Genomic DNA, 17129 nt, shown 5'->3' on the forward strand with positions numbered 1-17129 from the left:
TTGCAAACATTTTCCACAGACTACCTTGTTGTACGAAGAACATGTGTCGGAGGTTTTATTCTATTTATAACTGGAGTTCACTTGACAACATTGTTGCTTACAAATGGCAAACTGGACCTAAGGCTGAGGCTCAGATTGAAATTCAGCAGATTCAATCAACTGGGTTATTTACAAAATCAAATCTTATTTCTTGTATTACCTGAAGAATATAATCATATCAAGAGGTTCTCTGTCTCGTAATTTCCTTGTAGACTATCCATAAATTTACTACTAGAAGAGTGGAGTATTTATGCACCATTTCATCAATTAAATCCACACCATACTTAATTTCATTGTAGGGTTCCTTCCTCACACAATTGATTGTTCCACCAACACTCATTTTTATTCTCTCTCAGTATCTTAGCCAACTTTACTGATGTAAAGAAGTTATCAGTAGTCATGTTACATTCTTTCTTGAGATATGGGTCCACGAGTTCCTTGACAGCATTTTCAGGCAGTGTCTCACTGATAGGCGACATTTCTTCTTTCCGAAGATAAGGACACCCATTGCACACATACTTAGTATCAACATCTAACTGCAGCCAGAATTTTATGCCAAATTTATCTAGCTTGTTGTCCATGTACTGTGTGAATTTACATTAAGCTTTGCCGGGAAGAGTTGTTCACCAGCAGTGGCATTCGCTCCTGGTGTATAGCACACATTGACAATTCTCAACAAATCTGTTCCAAATAGCAGATGCCAAAGCAAATTTAAATGTCTGCAAATGAGTGGATCTCGTTTTAAGGAGATCAAAGCACACATACCTCAGTATTTCTTTGAACCTGTTTCTTGCCATAGTGTTAGTGAAGACAGGAGGATCCCATAAAGTCAACCACATATTGTCTATGGCAAGACTAGTAAGTTTATAAGCTCCACAGGCATAATCCAAAGCAATAAATACATCCAATTTTTCCAAAGAAATAGACTAATTGTCTAAATCAAATGTCTACAAACTTTGGTCTCTATGCACATCTTTATATACTTCAACATGGATGTATCAATGAATAAACGCCAAGCACTAACCTTGCTATTAGTCTCTATGTTACGCGAAGCACAAGACGTAGGCCTGCTGTCTCTTTCAGTACATTATGTGAAGCCATCCTTCCAGGAGGTTCCTAATGCTACCGATAACAGTGGAAGACAGAGTGGAAAAGGGTCGCCAACAGTACCCAGGAAACTGGAACTGTAAAATGATGATGATTAAGATGATGATGATGATGATGATGATGATGATGATGATGATGATGATGATGATGATGATGATGAGAGTTAATCATAATCTACGGCACCACAGCAAAATAAAACAATTCTTGAAATGTGTACCTAGTTAAAAAATGTGGAGCATACATTGATCTTCTCGAGGCTAACTAGAGAGTAAGAAAGAGAAAGAGTAATTGGGCAACATTTTTCCACCTTCATTGTTATGTTACAGGAATGCCAAGGTTATTTTCTTCAAATAATGTTCACCATAAGAAGGCAGAATACATCACATGATAATAAAAAATACAGAAAGACTGATTTGCCAAGGTAAGGACAAAATGTTGGACACACAATACTCTAGAACGACAAAAAATAAATGCATAATATTCTATCGTGTTTTTCTTCTAAACTTTCTATTAAAGCTGAATGGCAGGCAGAAATGTTACCAAATACGGAAATATAGTACCAACAGTCATCGATATATTACCACCAATACCACTGTAACTAAGCAACAGGTTTACCTTTGTTTGTTGGAAATTTTACATCATGGAACATATTTATTACAATGTTGAACTAGGAGTTTTAATATACCATAAGAGCGAAATAAATTAAGAACCAAGGTACTTCAGAACTTTCCAATGAAAGTGGAAAAGGGTCGCCAACAGTACCCAGGAAACTGGAACTGTAAAATGATGATTAAGATGATGATGATGATGATGAATGATGAATAATGAAAAGATAAAACCAAACAGGTTTATGGACAAATGGTAATGAAGAGAGAATACATAAAACAGATACTCAAACTAGAAACAAGAAGTGAAAAATGATCAAGATAACAGGATATATGTCAATGAAATTTTTAGCTTTCTTTTTACAAATTTAATAATTAATTCAATATGATTAAATAAATCATAAATGAAAGCTCATTCAAAATATAAATATGGCTTGGAATATTTTAAATACATATATACAGTATGCTGGAGTTCCGAACAGTAAAATACTTCATGCCCAAAAATACTGACAAATATGTGATATGCATGCTGTGGTCCTCATGTATATGGATGCCCATGCTAAGATAATGGCAAGTACTCCAAATTACAAGAAATTCTCATTACAAAAATAAATTAGGTCTAAATTGTCATTATCAGACTTCATGCCTTGCCTGGTCTACTATGTGAACAACACACTTACTATAAGATGCAAACATATCTTATCTCCTTGCACTATGGATGCAATATCTCTAATGCTAATTAAAAATAATACAAAAATATATTTCTCTCTTAATTTGTATGGAAAAATCCAATGCTAAAAATGTTTTTACACCTTAATTTAAATATTATTAGATTTTGTTAAGTGCAATAAATACATAATTAACATCTACATAAAATACAATATTACCCAAAAATTTCATAAAACTACCCAGAAAACAATATATGCTACAATTATTCATAATGAGACAACTGAATACTTTTACCTTTCATATGAAACAAATAAAAGATCCAGGATAACTATTCACAACAGTTCAATTATGTACAAATAGTTTTGCATCTTCATAGTTTCACACGCTTCTGGGGGAAATCTCTTGCTACATGCAAAATGAACACACATACAAAACATAATTGACTATTACCACATTCACCATGCTTCTAGTCCAATGATCTATAAAGGACAGCTTTCTCTACAACACATCACCATCAGACTCAACATCTGTTTTATGGTAGTTTCACCAAGGTCATGTGTGTAAGGAAGTGGGAAACAGTGAAGAAATACAGAAAGGTAATGTTTTGATGTTCTTTTAATACATGTATTATTATTATATTATTATTATTATTATTGCTTTAGTGCTGCGGGTGTCCGAGGACAACCAGTACCTGTGATGAACAATTACAGTATAGATTACTTTAATGTATGAAAGTAGAAAACTGACAAGCAAGTTACTGAACAGTGTACTATAGGTTTTCAAAATTAGACCCAATCAATCAATCTACCTCTCTTTATATTTACTGGTAATAATAATAATAATAATAATAATAATAATGATGATGATGATGGCGTGTGGCCTCTGGAGTGGTCTGGTGCTGGTCTTTTGAGCTGATGCCCATGAAAGATACACATCTATTTTAAGTAGTGAAATATTCTCATTCATTTTAGCATTTAATGTCCTTTACGTATAGAACGTAAGTTTGCTACTTTTGTCATAATTCTGTTAAAATGATCTATAAGATCATTTGGTGGATGTATTAGTTTAAGCTGTCATAATCCAATATTTGTTATGAAAGTAAAAAAAGAACAATATATTGTTAGAATTTGACAGTTCTAAAAAAATGCTGTACATATTTATTTTAGAAGTACTTTTTTTAGAATTATCAAATCAATATTATCCATAATTCTATGACAAAAACACAACAATTCGCTCTGAATTTCTTTCTTACCCTTAAAGAACCATAGGATATGAAGTTGAGCTTACCAGAAGATGGTATGTGCAGCTTTATTATCAAAGGGATAAAACTTCAGGGAAAATATTGATATGTGACTTTCTAGAAAGGATATGACATGATATGATATGATACTAGGCACATATCATGATCTGTCAGAATTGAAAGAGTTAAACCCTACTGTGGTACTTTTGTTCTACACTTGCACATTACGATCATGACATCGGTTTGAGGTTGAACATGGTGAAGAAGTAGGCAAATCAAATGTCTAATCTTTTAAAATAAGAAGGGCCAGTTAAAGGGCATCTGAAAGAAACTTCACCTTCAGAAGATTATATTTGGATAATATAGATCTAAATTCATATGTACAATCTTCTGAGAAAGAGTGATAAAGAAACTCCCTCTGAAAGGAGAAAAGCAACTTCGAATGCCAAAAGAATTCACAAAAAGAAATAGAAAATGATGCTCTTACTCCAAGTTAAAGACAAAAGATACATTAAATATATAAACCTAGCATATTCTGTTAAATTTAATCCGGCCGGTTGCGTGCACCCTCTGTCGAGATGCAAGGACGTGCGATGGGTGAAAATTACCCACAAGCAAAAATTCTCCTTAATTCTAAATTGTCGTTATTGGAAATCATATAAATGATTTATATAGTAAATCAATTGTAATAGTTTCAGAGTAAATATGACAATGTGCAACTTATGATAATAAGAATAGATATTGAAATATTCAAGTTCTCATAATGCTTATACATACACTGGAATCACTCAGTTCTTCATATAAGACATACATTTTCTGTATCAAAAGTCAACATGATAAACACCCACTGGGTAAAGATGGAAGAGCAGAGGGAAAGAACTATAAAGAGTGTTCAAAGATCAGACTTGATTACATTTCACTCCAGGTCCCTTACTTCCTGTTGCTCTTTCACTTGTTCCATACTAATTTCTATAGAGGAAATAAACTTATTTAAATATAATTTTTAAAACTTGCTTTATGTCCCACTGACACAGATAGGTCTCATGGCGACAATGGGATAGGAAAGTCTTAGGAGTGGGACAGAAGCGGCCGTCGCCTTAATTAATGTACAGCCCTAGCATTTTGCCTTGTGTGAAAATGGGAAACCATCTTAAGGGCTGCCGACAGTGGGGTTCGAACCCACTATCTCCTGGATGAAAACTCAAAGCTGCGCACCCCTAATCACATGGCCAACTCGCCCACTAATAAACATATTAGGAACGTGCCTGATCACTTTCTTCGATACTGTCAATTTCTGAATTTTTGATGTTGCTGTAATCCTTGGGAGCAACAAGTTTATAATTTCATTCTGTGTCTTAGTGATACATCTTCAGTTCCTGAAATTCACAAAAATTTTGCATAAACCTGCCAAAAAATGCACACATACAATAAAGTACACTTGTCTAATAATAATTACCACACTGTTCATCCGTAAGAACAAAGTAGTTAATAAGAATGGCATTCTGAAACGTATGAACAGGCATGGGTGAAATTTACCCAGTCAATGTTTCTCTCTAACTATGAGCAGAACTAATGAAGCTGTGCAGCTGATTCAAGGTAATGATATTTGAAAGGGTTCACTCGAAAGGTACTGAGAGAGGCAGCCTGAAGAGCACATTAGAAATAACTGAAATATACATTTCAATTTCGCCTGGGTAATTTTTACCCATATGCGTGCCCTTACAGGTTAATTCTGGAAAGGAGGAGGAAGTCTTTAGGAATGAAATATGCCAGGAAATCTCAGAACTAAAAGATGTTGCTCTAAATGTTGTTGAAATGTATGAACAAAAACATGCAGTGCACTGTCTTATGAGAACACATTTAAATGCAACTGGGAGATTTAATAGTAAATGCAGAGTGCAGTTTACCTGTAAATGAAGCAATATTTACAATATTGACAGATCTTTGACAAATTCTTACAAAAAAAAATACTCAGATTCAGAACTGATCACTCAACATGGTTGAGAAATATGGACAAAAAGAGACCATATTCAGTAATATATCAATGGTATTACAGATACAGTCACGTTGATGTAGAACCAAGCTATTTTTAACCTTCCAGTTTAAACAGAAATATATATGAAAAATATTACAAAAGAGAAGAGAATAAGCAACTTTTTGAAAGATTTACCACAAAATTCATATGCAAGATGTGTACGTTTATGTCTTGATAAGTATACTTGCCCTTAATTATAATTAATGACAAATCTGCACCAACAATAGAACAAGTAATATTTGTAAAAACAACAACAGCTTACACGTGGTATAAAGTTCTACAATGATCTGGTTTGGATCAAACCGTATATTTTCTTTGCGCACACACATCTGGAAAAACTCCACTAAAGATCACACTTCCTTTCTTCTAAGCCATATTCCCATATTATTGAAAATGAGAACTGTGTGGAAACTGTTGATTTCAGATCCATTACCAATGATATAAAATTAATAAATCATAAATTTTACATAAATCACTGAAGAAGGAACTGCATTTAATACCTTTGTAAGTCAAATCTGGAAGAAAATCACGATAAAATACAAAAAGCCTATCATGAGCCAATTCCACTTTTACTTCTGCAAAATACAGACTGATCAGTACTGCAATGGACTAATCCAAAAAATGGTTCATTCTGTAAAAGTTGGCAATTCTGATATGGATGGGTGATTCCAATCATTTGAGAGTTTTGTTAGAAAATAATTATCATCAAGAATGTTAATTATAACTAATATTTGTGGGATGTATTAAGTACTACACATTTTATATTTGGACCATAACTGTAAAGAAATCGAATGATAAGTGTTCTAACAGCACCTGTTAGAAGTTTAAAAAGCTTGCCGTAGAATGAGTTGCCAAGTTGTGTGTGAAAACTTCTATAGTGTGCAGTCTTACTTTATGATTTCAAGGTAAGCATTTGCATATATTTGTGGACACCCCTCCTTAGTGGATGATTTCTTAGGTCCATGAAATCCCATGTAGTGTACGAGTATTTTAGCCCTCTTATATAGACACCCTCTATTACGGACACCGACACAACATAGCTGCTAGAAACTCCAATTAAATCTATTCTAGACTGATAGTTGTTTTCAAAATAAATCTCTGCATGTGCTGATTTTGTATAAAAATACTGTACTAGTTCACTTACTTTTTGTAGATACTGTATTTGTAAGTACTGCCGTCACTGTAACCTGTGGTGCACATTGTACACATACTTGGAAGGCAACACTAAGCTATGCTCTCCGTTATATGAAATGCTCGACAATGGTAGGCATAATAGACATTTAAATGGCAACGAATAGTGGATGAAATAGTTTAAAATTGGTAGTGGAGCTCTTATTGGCAAGGTAATGCTAGAGTGGTTTGGTCAGATAAGAAATCAGGATGCTAGTGGTTTAACGTCGCACTAGCTCATTGAAGGTTTTCAGCGACACAAAGATCGGAAAGGGCTAGGATTGGGAAGGAAACGGCCATGGCCTCTTTCTTACATGAAATGTTAAATATGCCCTCTGTTAGCACTGATACATTTATCAAATCAACCTGCCATCGCACCGAATCAGTATCCATGAAAAAGGAGATTGACAATATGTTGGCACATTTTGTCTTCCCAGAGATAGATGTGCAGAGGAGAAGAAAAGTGAGATAGTTCCTAGTGTTTGGTTATGAAACATTTAGAAGAAGAAAACATTGCTTCAAAAACACTGATGATTGTGAACAATTGAATAACAAACTGATTAACAAGGTTACAGGCAGCTTAACTTACGAAAAGTAAGATCTCTCTGACGTTACTTAATATTATTGTAATTAAGAATTTAGTTTCATAGTTGGGGTCAAACATTTAAACAAGTTTTTTAAATGCATGATTTTGCATTTATGAACTGACTTTGCACTCCATGTTTTAAAATATTATTTTTATAACTTAGAAATGGTTCATAGTGTGGGTACTGTAGTCATGTCCTAGTTTGTAAACCATGGGCAATGGCCAAGTAAGTGATCCTGAGAATCAGGATACAAGTTGGTATGGAATAGGAGTGGCCATCTTGGACATATTCTAAGTCATGGTCCTCCTTGTGCTCAGGCGGTTAGGATTATACAATCCATCGAGGCTACCTAACCCATTAGAGGAGAGACTCTTACTGGGAGTATATGTAAGAAGGATAGCATCATGCTTCAAAAAAAATTTTCCAAGCATGCTCAGAACATTTTAAGCAAGCCTCGGATCTATGGGAGCAACTGATTCACACTTCAATTTGACAGGCAAGGGACTCCTTGGTGCATGAAACGGAATTTGAAGGGAAGCTATCAATATTAATGGGGATTATGGAAGAAAGAAATAAGAACTGGCTGAATCAGCAAAGAGGATACGTCTGGATGTGTTCGGAGTTAGTCATACTTAGGTAGGGGAAGAGAAGGGAAATTATAAAGTGTTTTAACAAATGCTAAAAAGGGATGGAAGAGTACAGAGGAGGACTGTTCATCAGGAATACCACTGCATACAACATAGTTCCAGTTCGAGGCATTAGGGTGAGAACTGTCTTGGTCCATTCACCATGTGAGGGTGCAGATGAGAATAGAGACACATTTTATGAAGTACTGAGTGACGACATAGTCAGGGTCAGCAGCAAGCATAGAACAGTGCTAATGGGCAATTTCAATGCGAAAGTTGGAAATAGAACTGAAGGATATGAGAAGGTGATAGATAAATGTGGGGAAGATACAGAAGCTAACAGGAATGGGAAGCGTTTACTGGACTTCTGTGCTAGTATGGGATTAGCAGTTATGAATACATTCTTCAAACATTTACTGTAGAGTTGGGAACTATGTCCCATTTTGGCACACTGTGCCGGTGCATAGTTATGTTCAGTTGTTTCGTAACACGGAGAGTCAGTTGTTCCGAAACATTCTCAAGCGAGACCAAGATAGTGACTCGGTGTCCCATCAGAACCGCCACTATGCACTGCCCTTCACCTACTAGCCGACTGTCAATACCGGCAGTGTGCTGGAGTGTTCCGTCATATCCTCTTTGTTCTGAGAGTTCTGTTGCACCGGCAACTGGCCTTCGGTGTTACATGCGGATAACTTCATGCGTTCTGTTTTGTAAGAGTGTTTTCATTGAAGCCTAGTAATATATACCGTACGAAAGACGGTAAACTTTGAATAAGGTTCCACTGGAGTTCTGTTTACGACTTTTTTTACTACAATAAAATTGGATAGAGTGACATGCAATTTAATGTTCTATTTTGTCTGCAAAGGGATCTTCAACCGCCACAGTGACAAGACATTTGAAACTTAAACATCCTACAATTTTTATTTTCGTATTTTGCTTGTATAGGCCTAGTTTTTTTAAAAACTCCTGTTCTGCTTGTATATAGTGTTTAATTTTTATCTTTGCTTGTATGGGTTATTTTTTTAATTTTCGTGTTCCACTTCTATATTGTGTACGTAAATAGAGTACCGATGAATGTTTCTTCAACTGTGCGAGTATATTTTTAATTGGTGAAAATAACTGTGACATTTGTAAACATATCTACTGTCAGTGTAATTACGACAGGTGTATTTCAGAATGAATGAAAACATTCTTATCCTTAAAACAACATTTAGACATGATTGTCTGGGTGCCTATTTCAAAATTCCGACTGCTTTTTCACGTGCCGTAAAGTTTTATCCTGGCCCTAATTACTCACAATAGAGGCTGATACATTCAACTGGTGAAAATATCCTTGGATTAGTTACTTTTAAACACTTGTACTGCCATTGTAACAGTGTTATGTGTATTCCATATTGACCGAAAAAATTTTCACCTAAAAGCAGCCTTTAAACGTTATTATTGGGCGCGAATTTCAGTGTTCCAACTGTTCCTTCACATTCTGTGCAGCTTTACGCTGGCCGTAACTACACATAGCATGTCTGGTACAGCAGCACATACCTGCTGAAGCGGAACATGTCATATGTTGCCTCACGAAGTTCTCTCTACTGCGCAGTTATACTCCCGTGTGCCGGCACACTGTACCGTAGCACTCCACCTCAAGCTCCTAATGTTTGAGAACAACTGACTGTTCCGGTCTGCCCAACCCTAATTCACTGCCACACATGGGAGAGTAGGGTATTTCTTGATGATACAGACCACAGAAAACTTGAAGACAAAAGACCAAGAGGGCGACCAAGACTCAGGTACAAGGACATGGTGAAGATTGACATTCAACAACAAGGACATACTTTGGAAAGCATCGAAGAAGGAGAGAAGTTCAGAGACTGCAAGTGGTGGAGAAGCCTCGTTCGCCGACCCATCGCTTAAGATGGAACGACGTGGGATATGTATGTATGTATGTATGTATGTATGTATGTATGTATGTATGTATGTATGTATGTATGTATGTATGTATGTATGTATGTACAGACCACTACCTTACCTGGTAATAGAAATAGTAAGGGGATGCCTAAGACACAACTGAGTGTAAAAATGAGAAAAAGCCAACATAGATTACAGAAACAGAATGTAATAAATAACTGCTGAATCCAAGAAAAAGTAAGGGAATATTTCAGTAACAACCTGAAAAGGCTTGGTCAAGAGACAGGGAAACTTTTCTGAACAATATTAATCTTAGAAAGGGAAGGAAAATGGATATGAATAGTGTTTTTGGTAAATGAGGTGAACTCATAGTAGATTCCAGGGAATCACAGGACAGGTAGAGGGAATACTTTGAAAATCTCTTCAACATATAAAAGAATCTTTCTGCTGATGTCACGAACAACCAAGATCAAGAATGTTGAAACTGACAACAGACAGCCAGATGGCATCAAATTTAAAAAAAAATGCCTGCTCGTTTTTTTTTTTAATGACACATGTCAAGATTGTGCCACAATTGAGTTAAGGCAAGTAATACAGTCTTTAAGTATAGATCTATCGATTTCTGCAGAAACTACACACATCACTGCATTACTTTATCCGGTAGCTCTGCCTGGTAATAATAGTTTGTTGGAGAAACAGCACTTGTCATTGACACTGTATGTTTTAAGTGGGTATCTCCAAACTAAGATTTATTGACATGTGCTGTTAAAAAAAAAATTAAAAAAAATAAAAATAAAAATTACAACTGGCAAACAAAGTGTTATTACAGTGATAAATTGTTTGAATTCAGCGGAATAACTTCATGACAAGAAAAAAGAAACTCAATCCTTTCAATTACAGTCATAAAAATATCCACCAAAATATGGATTTTTATCTCCGGAGTGTCACCTTAATATGTGATGTGACAATGTGCAGAGTCTTTTCTTTCCAGTAGTAGCTATTAGTGTAAATAAATTTAAATTTCAAAATTTCCTTTTGTGGATAATACGATACCATAATAAACTGCATAGAAAACAAAGTGCTTAGACCCCATTCTGGAGAAGTTTTATGGTATGTGTTAAAAAAAAAAATGAGGAATACCAATTACAGCAGAAGGAGAATGGACCCAATTGGAATTTTCCATCTAAAAGGAGGAATTTTGACATGTCTAGGAATACAAACTTTCATAATTTAATGACAATCTACACCATAAAATTTATAGTTATACCCTATTACTAGGGCACAGAATATTACTGCTATCACTTGTATCTCTTTGCTGGTGAAAGGATACATCCTCCTGAAGTTACATCCTGCACTTAACTCACTTTTTTTTAAATGTCACTTATACTGTTATGATTTTCATGTAACTGAGCAGATCTCTTTGATAACACTGCTCAATGAAACTTTACCACATCTCGCAATCACAAGGTCTTTTCTTTTTATGTCGTACAGACACAGATAGGTCTTATGGCGATGATGGGATAGGCAAGGCCTAAGAATGGGAAGGAAGCAGCCGTGGCTTTAATTACGGTACAGCCCCACAGCATTTGCATGGTGTGGAAATGGGAAACCACAGAAAACCATCTTCAGGGCTGCCGACAATGGGGTTCGAACCCACCATCGCCTGGATGGAAGCTCACAGCTGTGTGCCCCTAACCGCACAGCCAACTTGCCTGGTACAAGCTTGTTTAAAACAAACAAGGGAATGGTATCTCAGTATACTAGATATTGTTTCTTGTTGCATGTGCATTACAGAGAAGGGTATCAGAGATATTAATATACAAAATTTAAGATGCAATGGTCAACAGGTAGACACACTGCATCCATATTCATAAGCACTATGATATTCCTTATACGTATACAAGTTTTATGTTGCAATGTCTGACTACTTTTTTTCTTTTCCAGGAATAGGCTAACAAATAAGAAAACGGCTGTTGACAAGTACAACATGTCTGGAAAGAAAAATGTGTATGACACATACCCCCAGCAATGGAACTATTACTCCGGCAATAGTAGTGGAAGTATCGGTGGACTTCCTCGTCAAATTGATCATATAAAATTTGAACAAATCAAGAAGGAATTATTGGAGGAAGACCTAATTGCGGAGGAAGACCATACACCCATACATACATCCATGATGATGCATTATTGTCCAATGAGGACATAGATAGCAACCTTGATGATGACATCCTAAACACAAAAAAACCCACCATCCCAACATATAACAAGCAACAATCACTAGGTCATGAAAGGAGCAGTTCCTCATATGCATCATCACCAAGGAGGAGAAAGCAGCAGTTCCTCATATGCATCATCACCAAAACTGGTGCAAACCAATTTTCAGATGGATGTGTACAGGTGCAATGTGTATACATAATTTTCTATTTGAATTTTTGAATTTTTTGATACTACATTCTTACCTGTATACTTTTGAATGACATCTCAGACAACAATTGATAGCGTTCCTTTCTAAATACTGTTCACAATAAATAGGTACTGAGGTGGTACTCCAAAATATTTTATTTTTTGAGAAATCATGCCTAAAATGTTTGGATAAAACATGTAAATTTTAGTGCTGATTTGGTAAATAATGAAATTCCATGGAGAATAAATTAAAGCAAATTATATCATCCACACACTTTAATTTGCATTAACATTTTTTTAATTAGTGGATAGTACAATTTACCTGTGCTTACTTATTTAGGTATTTATTAATGATATTTAATTATCCACCAATTTTAGTGTGGGGGAAAAAACACCAACAGAGAAAAGAAGGCATGGGGGGGGGGGGGGGGGGGGGGGGGCACAATGAAGGCAAGGACAATCTCTATTATCTCCATACACTGCCATCCTCAAACATATGGGTTTCCCTTCTGACCTTGCAGAAGTGAAAACAAGCCCTTAACATCAAGAAGAAACTTGTTGGCTAATCAACCTCTATATCCTCTTTCTTCAATTATGATAAGGTTTGGGAGGGATCTTTAAAAAAAATTAATTGGTTTCATTTGACAGCCAATTCACCACATTATGCAGGCCACTTAGATAGATATTTAAAAAATATTATCATAATACTGATATTTAACAATGTGGGTCAGTTGTTTTAAGATTACTATGTTTGTAAGTACTTCAAATGACAGTCATCATCTCTCTTTAAAGTTGACAGCAGTTGCTGTTTAATCAATGTTTCTTATTACAGGCTGAATTATTGTTGATGTTCCTATAATTAAAAACACATGTAAATGTTTCAGGCTAAAACCAACTTGCATTTAATTTTCCTAAAAATGTTCCATAGCTGTTAAAATTATATTGTTATTATTTTGATTACTACAGTTGAAAACTGCAAATTACTGATAAGCAGTTTCCTATGATTAAGGAAAATTTTTGTGGTGAGGTGTCCATGGTTCATAACAAAATGAGAGAATTTTCAAAAATGAAAGAAAATACCATGCTTAAACTTTCAATTAATACGGTTATAAAAATTTACAAGTATCAGAAGGAAGCAGACATTAATTTTGATACATTATGGACACTTCCCATATTTAGTTTCTGAATATGCTTATCTTCTTCAATTAGCATACTATATTTCAAATGAAACCTGATACATGTGTTTTTCATTCTGAATAACAAGTATCTGTGAACGCGAACTTGTTCTGGACATTTAATTAAAAATAGCCCTGGGCTTGCGCTGGACTACATGTTTCCTCTACTTAATATTCTTTGGTACAAATGGTAGAGCACAGAGGTTACAACAATATCTATCAATAAAAACTACCTCAGTATAGTGTTACAGCCTTGCAACTCAAGTCATACCAAACAGGTATTCTCCCATCAACAATCAAATGTAATAACTTGTTCATTTCAACCATTCTTAATCTTGTTATCCCGTTTCATTGTCATCACTAGATGTTCTAAGGAATGTTCTTTTTGCCATATTTATAAATATACACATCCTTTTAAATTCTAAATAACTAGTAAACATTCATATAGCTAACAAGTTACCAGAAGAGATTATATATATATTACTGATAAGGTAATATTTCACAGCTTCTTTTCCAAGCAATGATATAGTGTGTTACTTAACAATCCATCATTACAATATAATCAAAAGCAAGAATTGGTTTTGTTTTCTGAGCCTGTGGAAACTAGTGAGGAGCATCAGGATTTTAAATTAAATACTCTCGAAGGAGTATGAAGTGAGCTATCACATCACATGGATTATCCTGGATCTTTCATTTTAAAGGATCAGTATTTCCCGATCAGCAATTAAGTTCTCTTGGCACTACAACACTTGAAGCACTTGTGCTATCTCTTGCTGCGGTGACTCTGATCCAGCTGTTCCTGTAAACTCTTCATTCTGTCCAGCAAAGAGCGTTTCTCTTCCAGAAGGTCTGCTACATCATCCTGTGCTACCGCCAACACTGACCGCAGGATCTAGTAAGAATAAATGAACTCACGTAAAAAATCACATTATCCCAGTTACAAAATATCATATTTACTGGAGTTAAATCTTTCTCATACACTGAAAAAATTGAACACCTTATTTCTTTCTCCAAGAATGACTTGAAGATTCCAAGTACTTCAGCAATCTGCATGGAAAAACAAAGGTATTTATCTATCCTTTTTATGAATAGTACTGACCCCGTGGTGTAGGGGTAGCATGCCTGCCACTTACTCGGAGGCCCCGGGTTATATTCCCAACCAGGTCAGGGATTTTTACCTGGATCTGAGGGCTGGTTAGAGGCCCACTCAGCCTGCATGATTATAACTGAGGAGCTATCTCACAGTGAGATGGCAGCCCCAGTCTAGAAAGCCAAGAATAACAGCCAAGTAGATTCATCATGCTGACCACATGACACCTCGTAATCTGCAGGCCTCCAGGCTGAGCACAGAGCTAAATTGAATACATACAAGGATGGAACAACTGTGGGCCCAGCAGTGGCAACTATACCATTGATGGCGATTGCGATCAGTGTGACACTCGTACAGATAGGTCTTATGGCGACGATGGGATAGGAAAGGCCTAGGAGTTGGAAGGAAGCGGCCGTGGCCTTAATTAAGGTACAGCCCCAGCATTTGCCTGGTGTGAAAATGGGAAACCACGGAAAACCATCTTCAGGGCTGCCGATAGTGGGATTCGAACCTACTATCTCCCGGATGCAAGCTCACAGCCGCGCACCTCTACACGCACGACCAACTCGCCCGGTCGTACAGATTCATGTGGTACTCCATTTTCCTGAATGGAATACTGAGAAAATGCCTTCCTTACTCTGATTCTAAAGAGGTAGCGGGACGTAAAGTTCGCAATGTATGTGGGCAAATTTGCTCGGAATCACCACTGGTGTAGGGTGGAGATAATCTCATACTGCCAGGTAGTATCGCAAGCTTTTTTGAGGTTGAAGAACAAAATGACCAATTGCTCCTTCCAAAGGAAGGCTTCCTGAATAGTGCTCTCCAGTCTGACCAGGTGATCAGCGGCAGACCGAAGAAAACAAAAACCAGATCAGTAGTTAGCCAGAAGACCTCCCTCTTTCAAGGCACACACAAGTCATTGGTTCACCATCCTTTTCAGAGGCCATTTGTAAGGCATATTGGCTTATAGCTATTGGATGTTTACCTCATTTGGCAATTGGTATTACAACTTCCTCACACTACTGAGACGGAAATTCTCTCTCACTCCATATTCTGTTGAACACAGTGAGGATATTACTGAGGCATTGGTCACTCAAATGTTTACACATTTGATTATGGATTTTATCTGGCACAGGAGTTGTGTCCCTACACAGCACGAGCACTCCGCAATTCCTGCTCTATGACAGGCACATTATAGGAATATGAAGCACTAGAGGCGAAAGAGAGATGGGGAGCCTCTGCCATGCACTTTATGGATAGAAATGCTTTAAAGCCCCGCTGATGAGCATATATGGCTTGTGCAACTCGGTTGGTCCACCATGGGACCTGTTTCCGGCAAGTGATTCCAGAGGAAGAAGGTACTGTTTCCTCTGCAGCAGCTAGAATTCTAGTAGTAACGGAACGATAGTGATCATCAACAGACCCCAGCATCTCATCGGTCGTCACTGTATATTTCGTAAACTGTGGTCAATTTGCCCGATGTTTTGGCAATTCACTTTATTTTTAATTCCAGAATGTGAGAAGAATGGGGAATTGGTCACTATCACAGAGGACATTGTGTTCTTGCTACTGTAACGGGAACGAGCGCATGGCTACGATAGGTGGGAGAAAGCCATGTATGCTGCTCAAGTGAGTAGGTTCCCCTGTATTGAGCAGACAAAGACTGAACTGACTGAAATGGTCGATTAATCAATCAACAATCCTCCCCCAAGCACAGGAAGATCGAGAATCCCAGAGGGTATTACAAGCACTCATGCCTCCCAGCGATAGGCAGGAGGAGGTAATTGAGCAATGAGGAGCTCATGTATGTGAAGATCGCAATTTGGTGGAAAATTGCACATTGCACGCTGTTGTCATTACTGGTGATGGTCTGCGAACTGCAACTGCATCCAGCTGAGTACATAGTGGCACTTCTTCACTAGAGGATCTTGGAACTGATTAGGCAGCAAATGCCCTCAGTTGGCTGCCATTTACAAAATCTTGGTCCTTAGAATAAAGACGATATCCTCCCGTAGTCATGCCCTTTCCATGTCTCAGGTGAGATTCTTGTAGACAGACTAAGGTGGCCGCATAGACGGACATAACTTGAGGCATCTCAGTTAGGCAACAAATATTACTACTGCAACAGTGCCGTTGTGTGGATAAAAAGTGTGATGAAATTAAGACAACTGTTTGACCTTCTTTGTGCAGCTACCTGCCACTTTCTGCCATCATTACCATCATCACCATGTACGAAAATGAGTGGATCAGTCTCCATGTTCTCCTCAGCAGAGAGACAATGCGACTAAGCACTCCGCATGTGGTGAGCTCATAGGTCAAGACAATGAGAAGAGAGAATATGATTGTAGTCATACAACAAATTTTAAAATTTAAGACATTAATTCTGCAAGGGACAATAACAAAGTAAAAAAGTTCAATGGCGAACCAAAATCAATTCGATGTCGGAGGGCAGAAAACGAACTATTAATGGAAATGATGTCC

At 36.8% G+C, this 17129-nt stretch overlaps 1 protein-coding gene across 1 annotated transcript in view; it reads right to left on the minus strand.

The window, feature by feature from the left end:
- Window positions 1-11704: 11704 nt before the first annotated feature.
- Window positions 11705-17129, minus strand: part of LOC136866041 (bridge-like lipid transfer protein family member 3B) — a 458695-nt gene continuing 453270 nt past the window's right edge. The window contains exon 19 of the mRNA XM_067142666.2: window positions 11705-14450. Within this exon, the coding sequence (XP_066998767.2) occupies window positions 14322-14450 (129 nt within the window). The 3' untranslated portion in view covers window positions 11705-14321. The remainder of the gene's footprint in view (window positions 14451-17129) is intronic.

This window comes from Anabrus simplex, chromosome 3 (assembly GCF_040414725.1).
Source record: "Anabrus simplex isolate iqAnaSimp1 chromosome 3, ASM4041472v1, whole genome shotgun sequence".
In the NCBI taxonomy this organism is placed as follows: domain Eukaryota; kingdom Metazoa; phylum Arthropoda; class Insecta; order Orthoptera; family Tettigoniidae; genus Anabrus; species Anabrus simplex.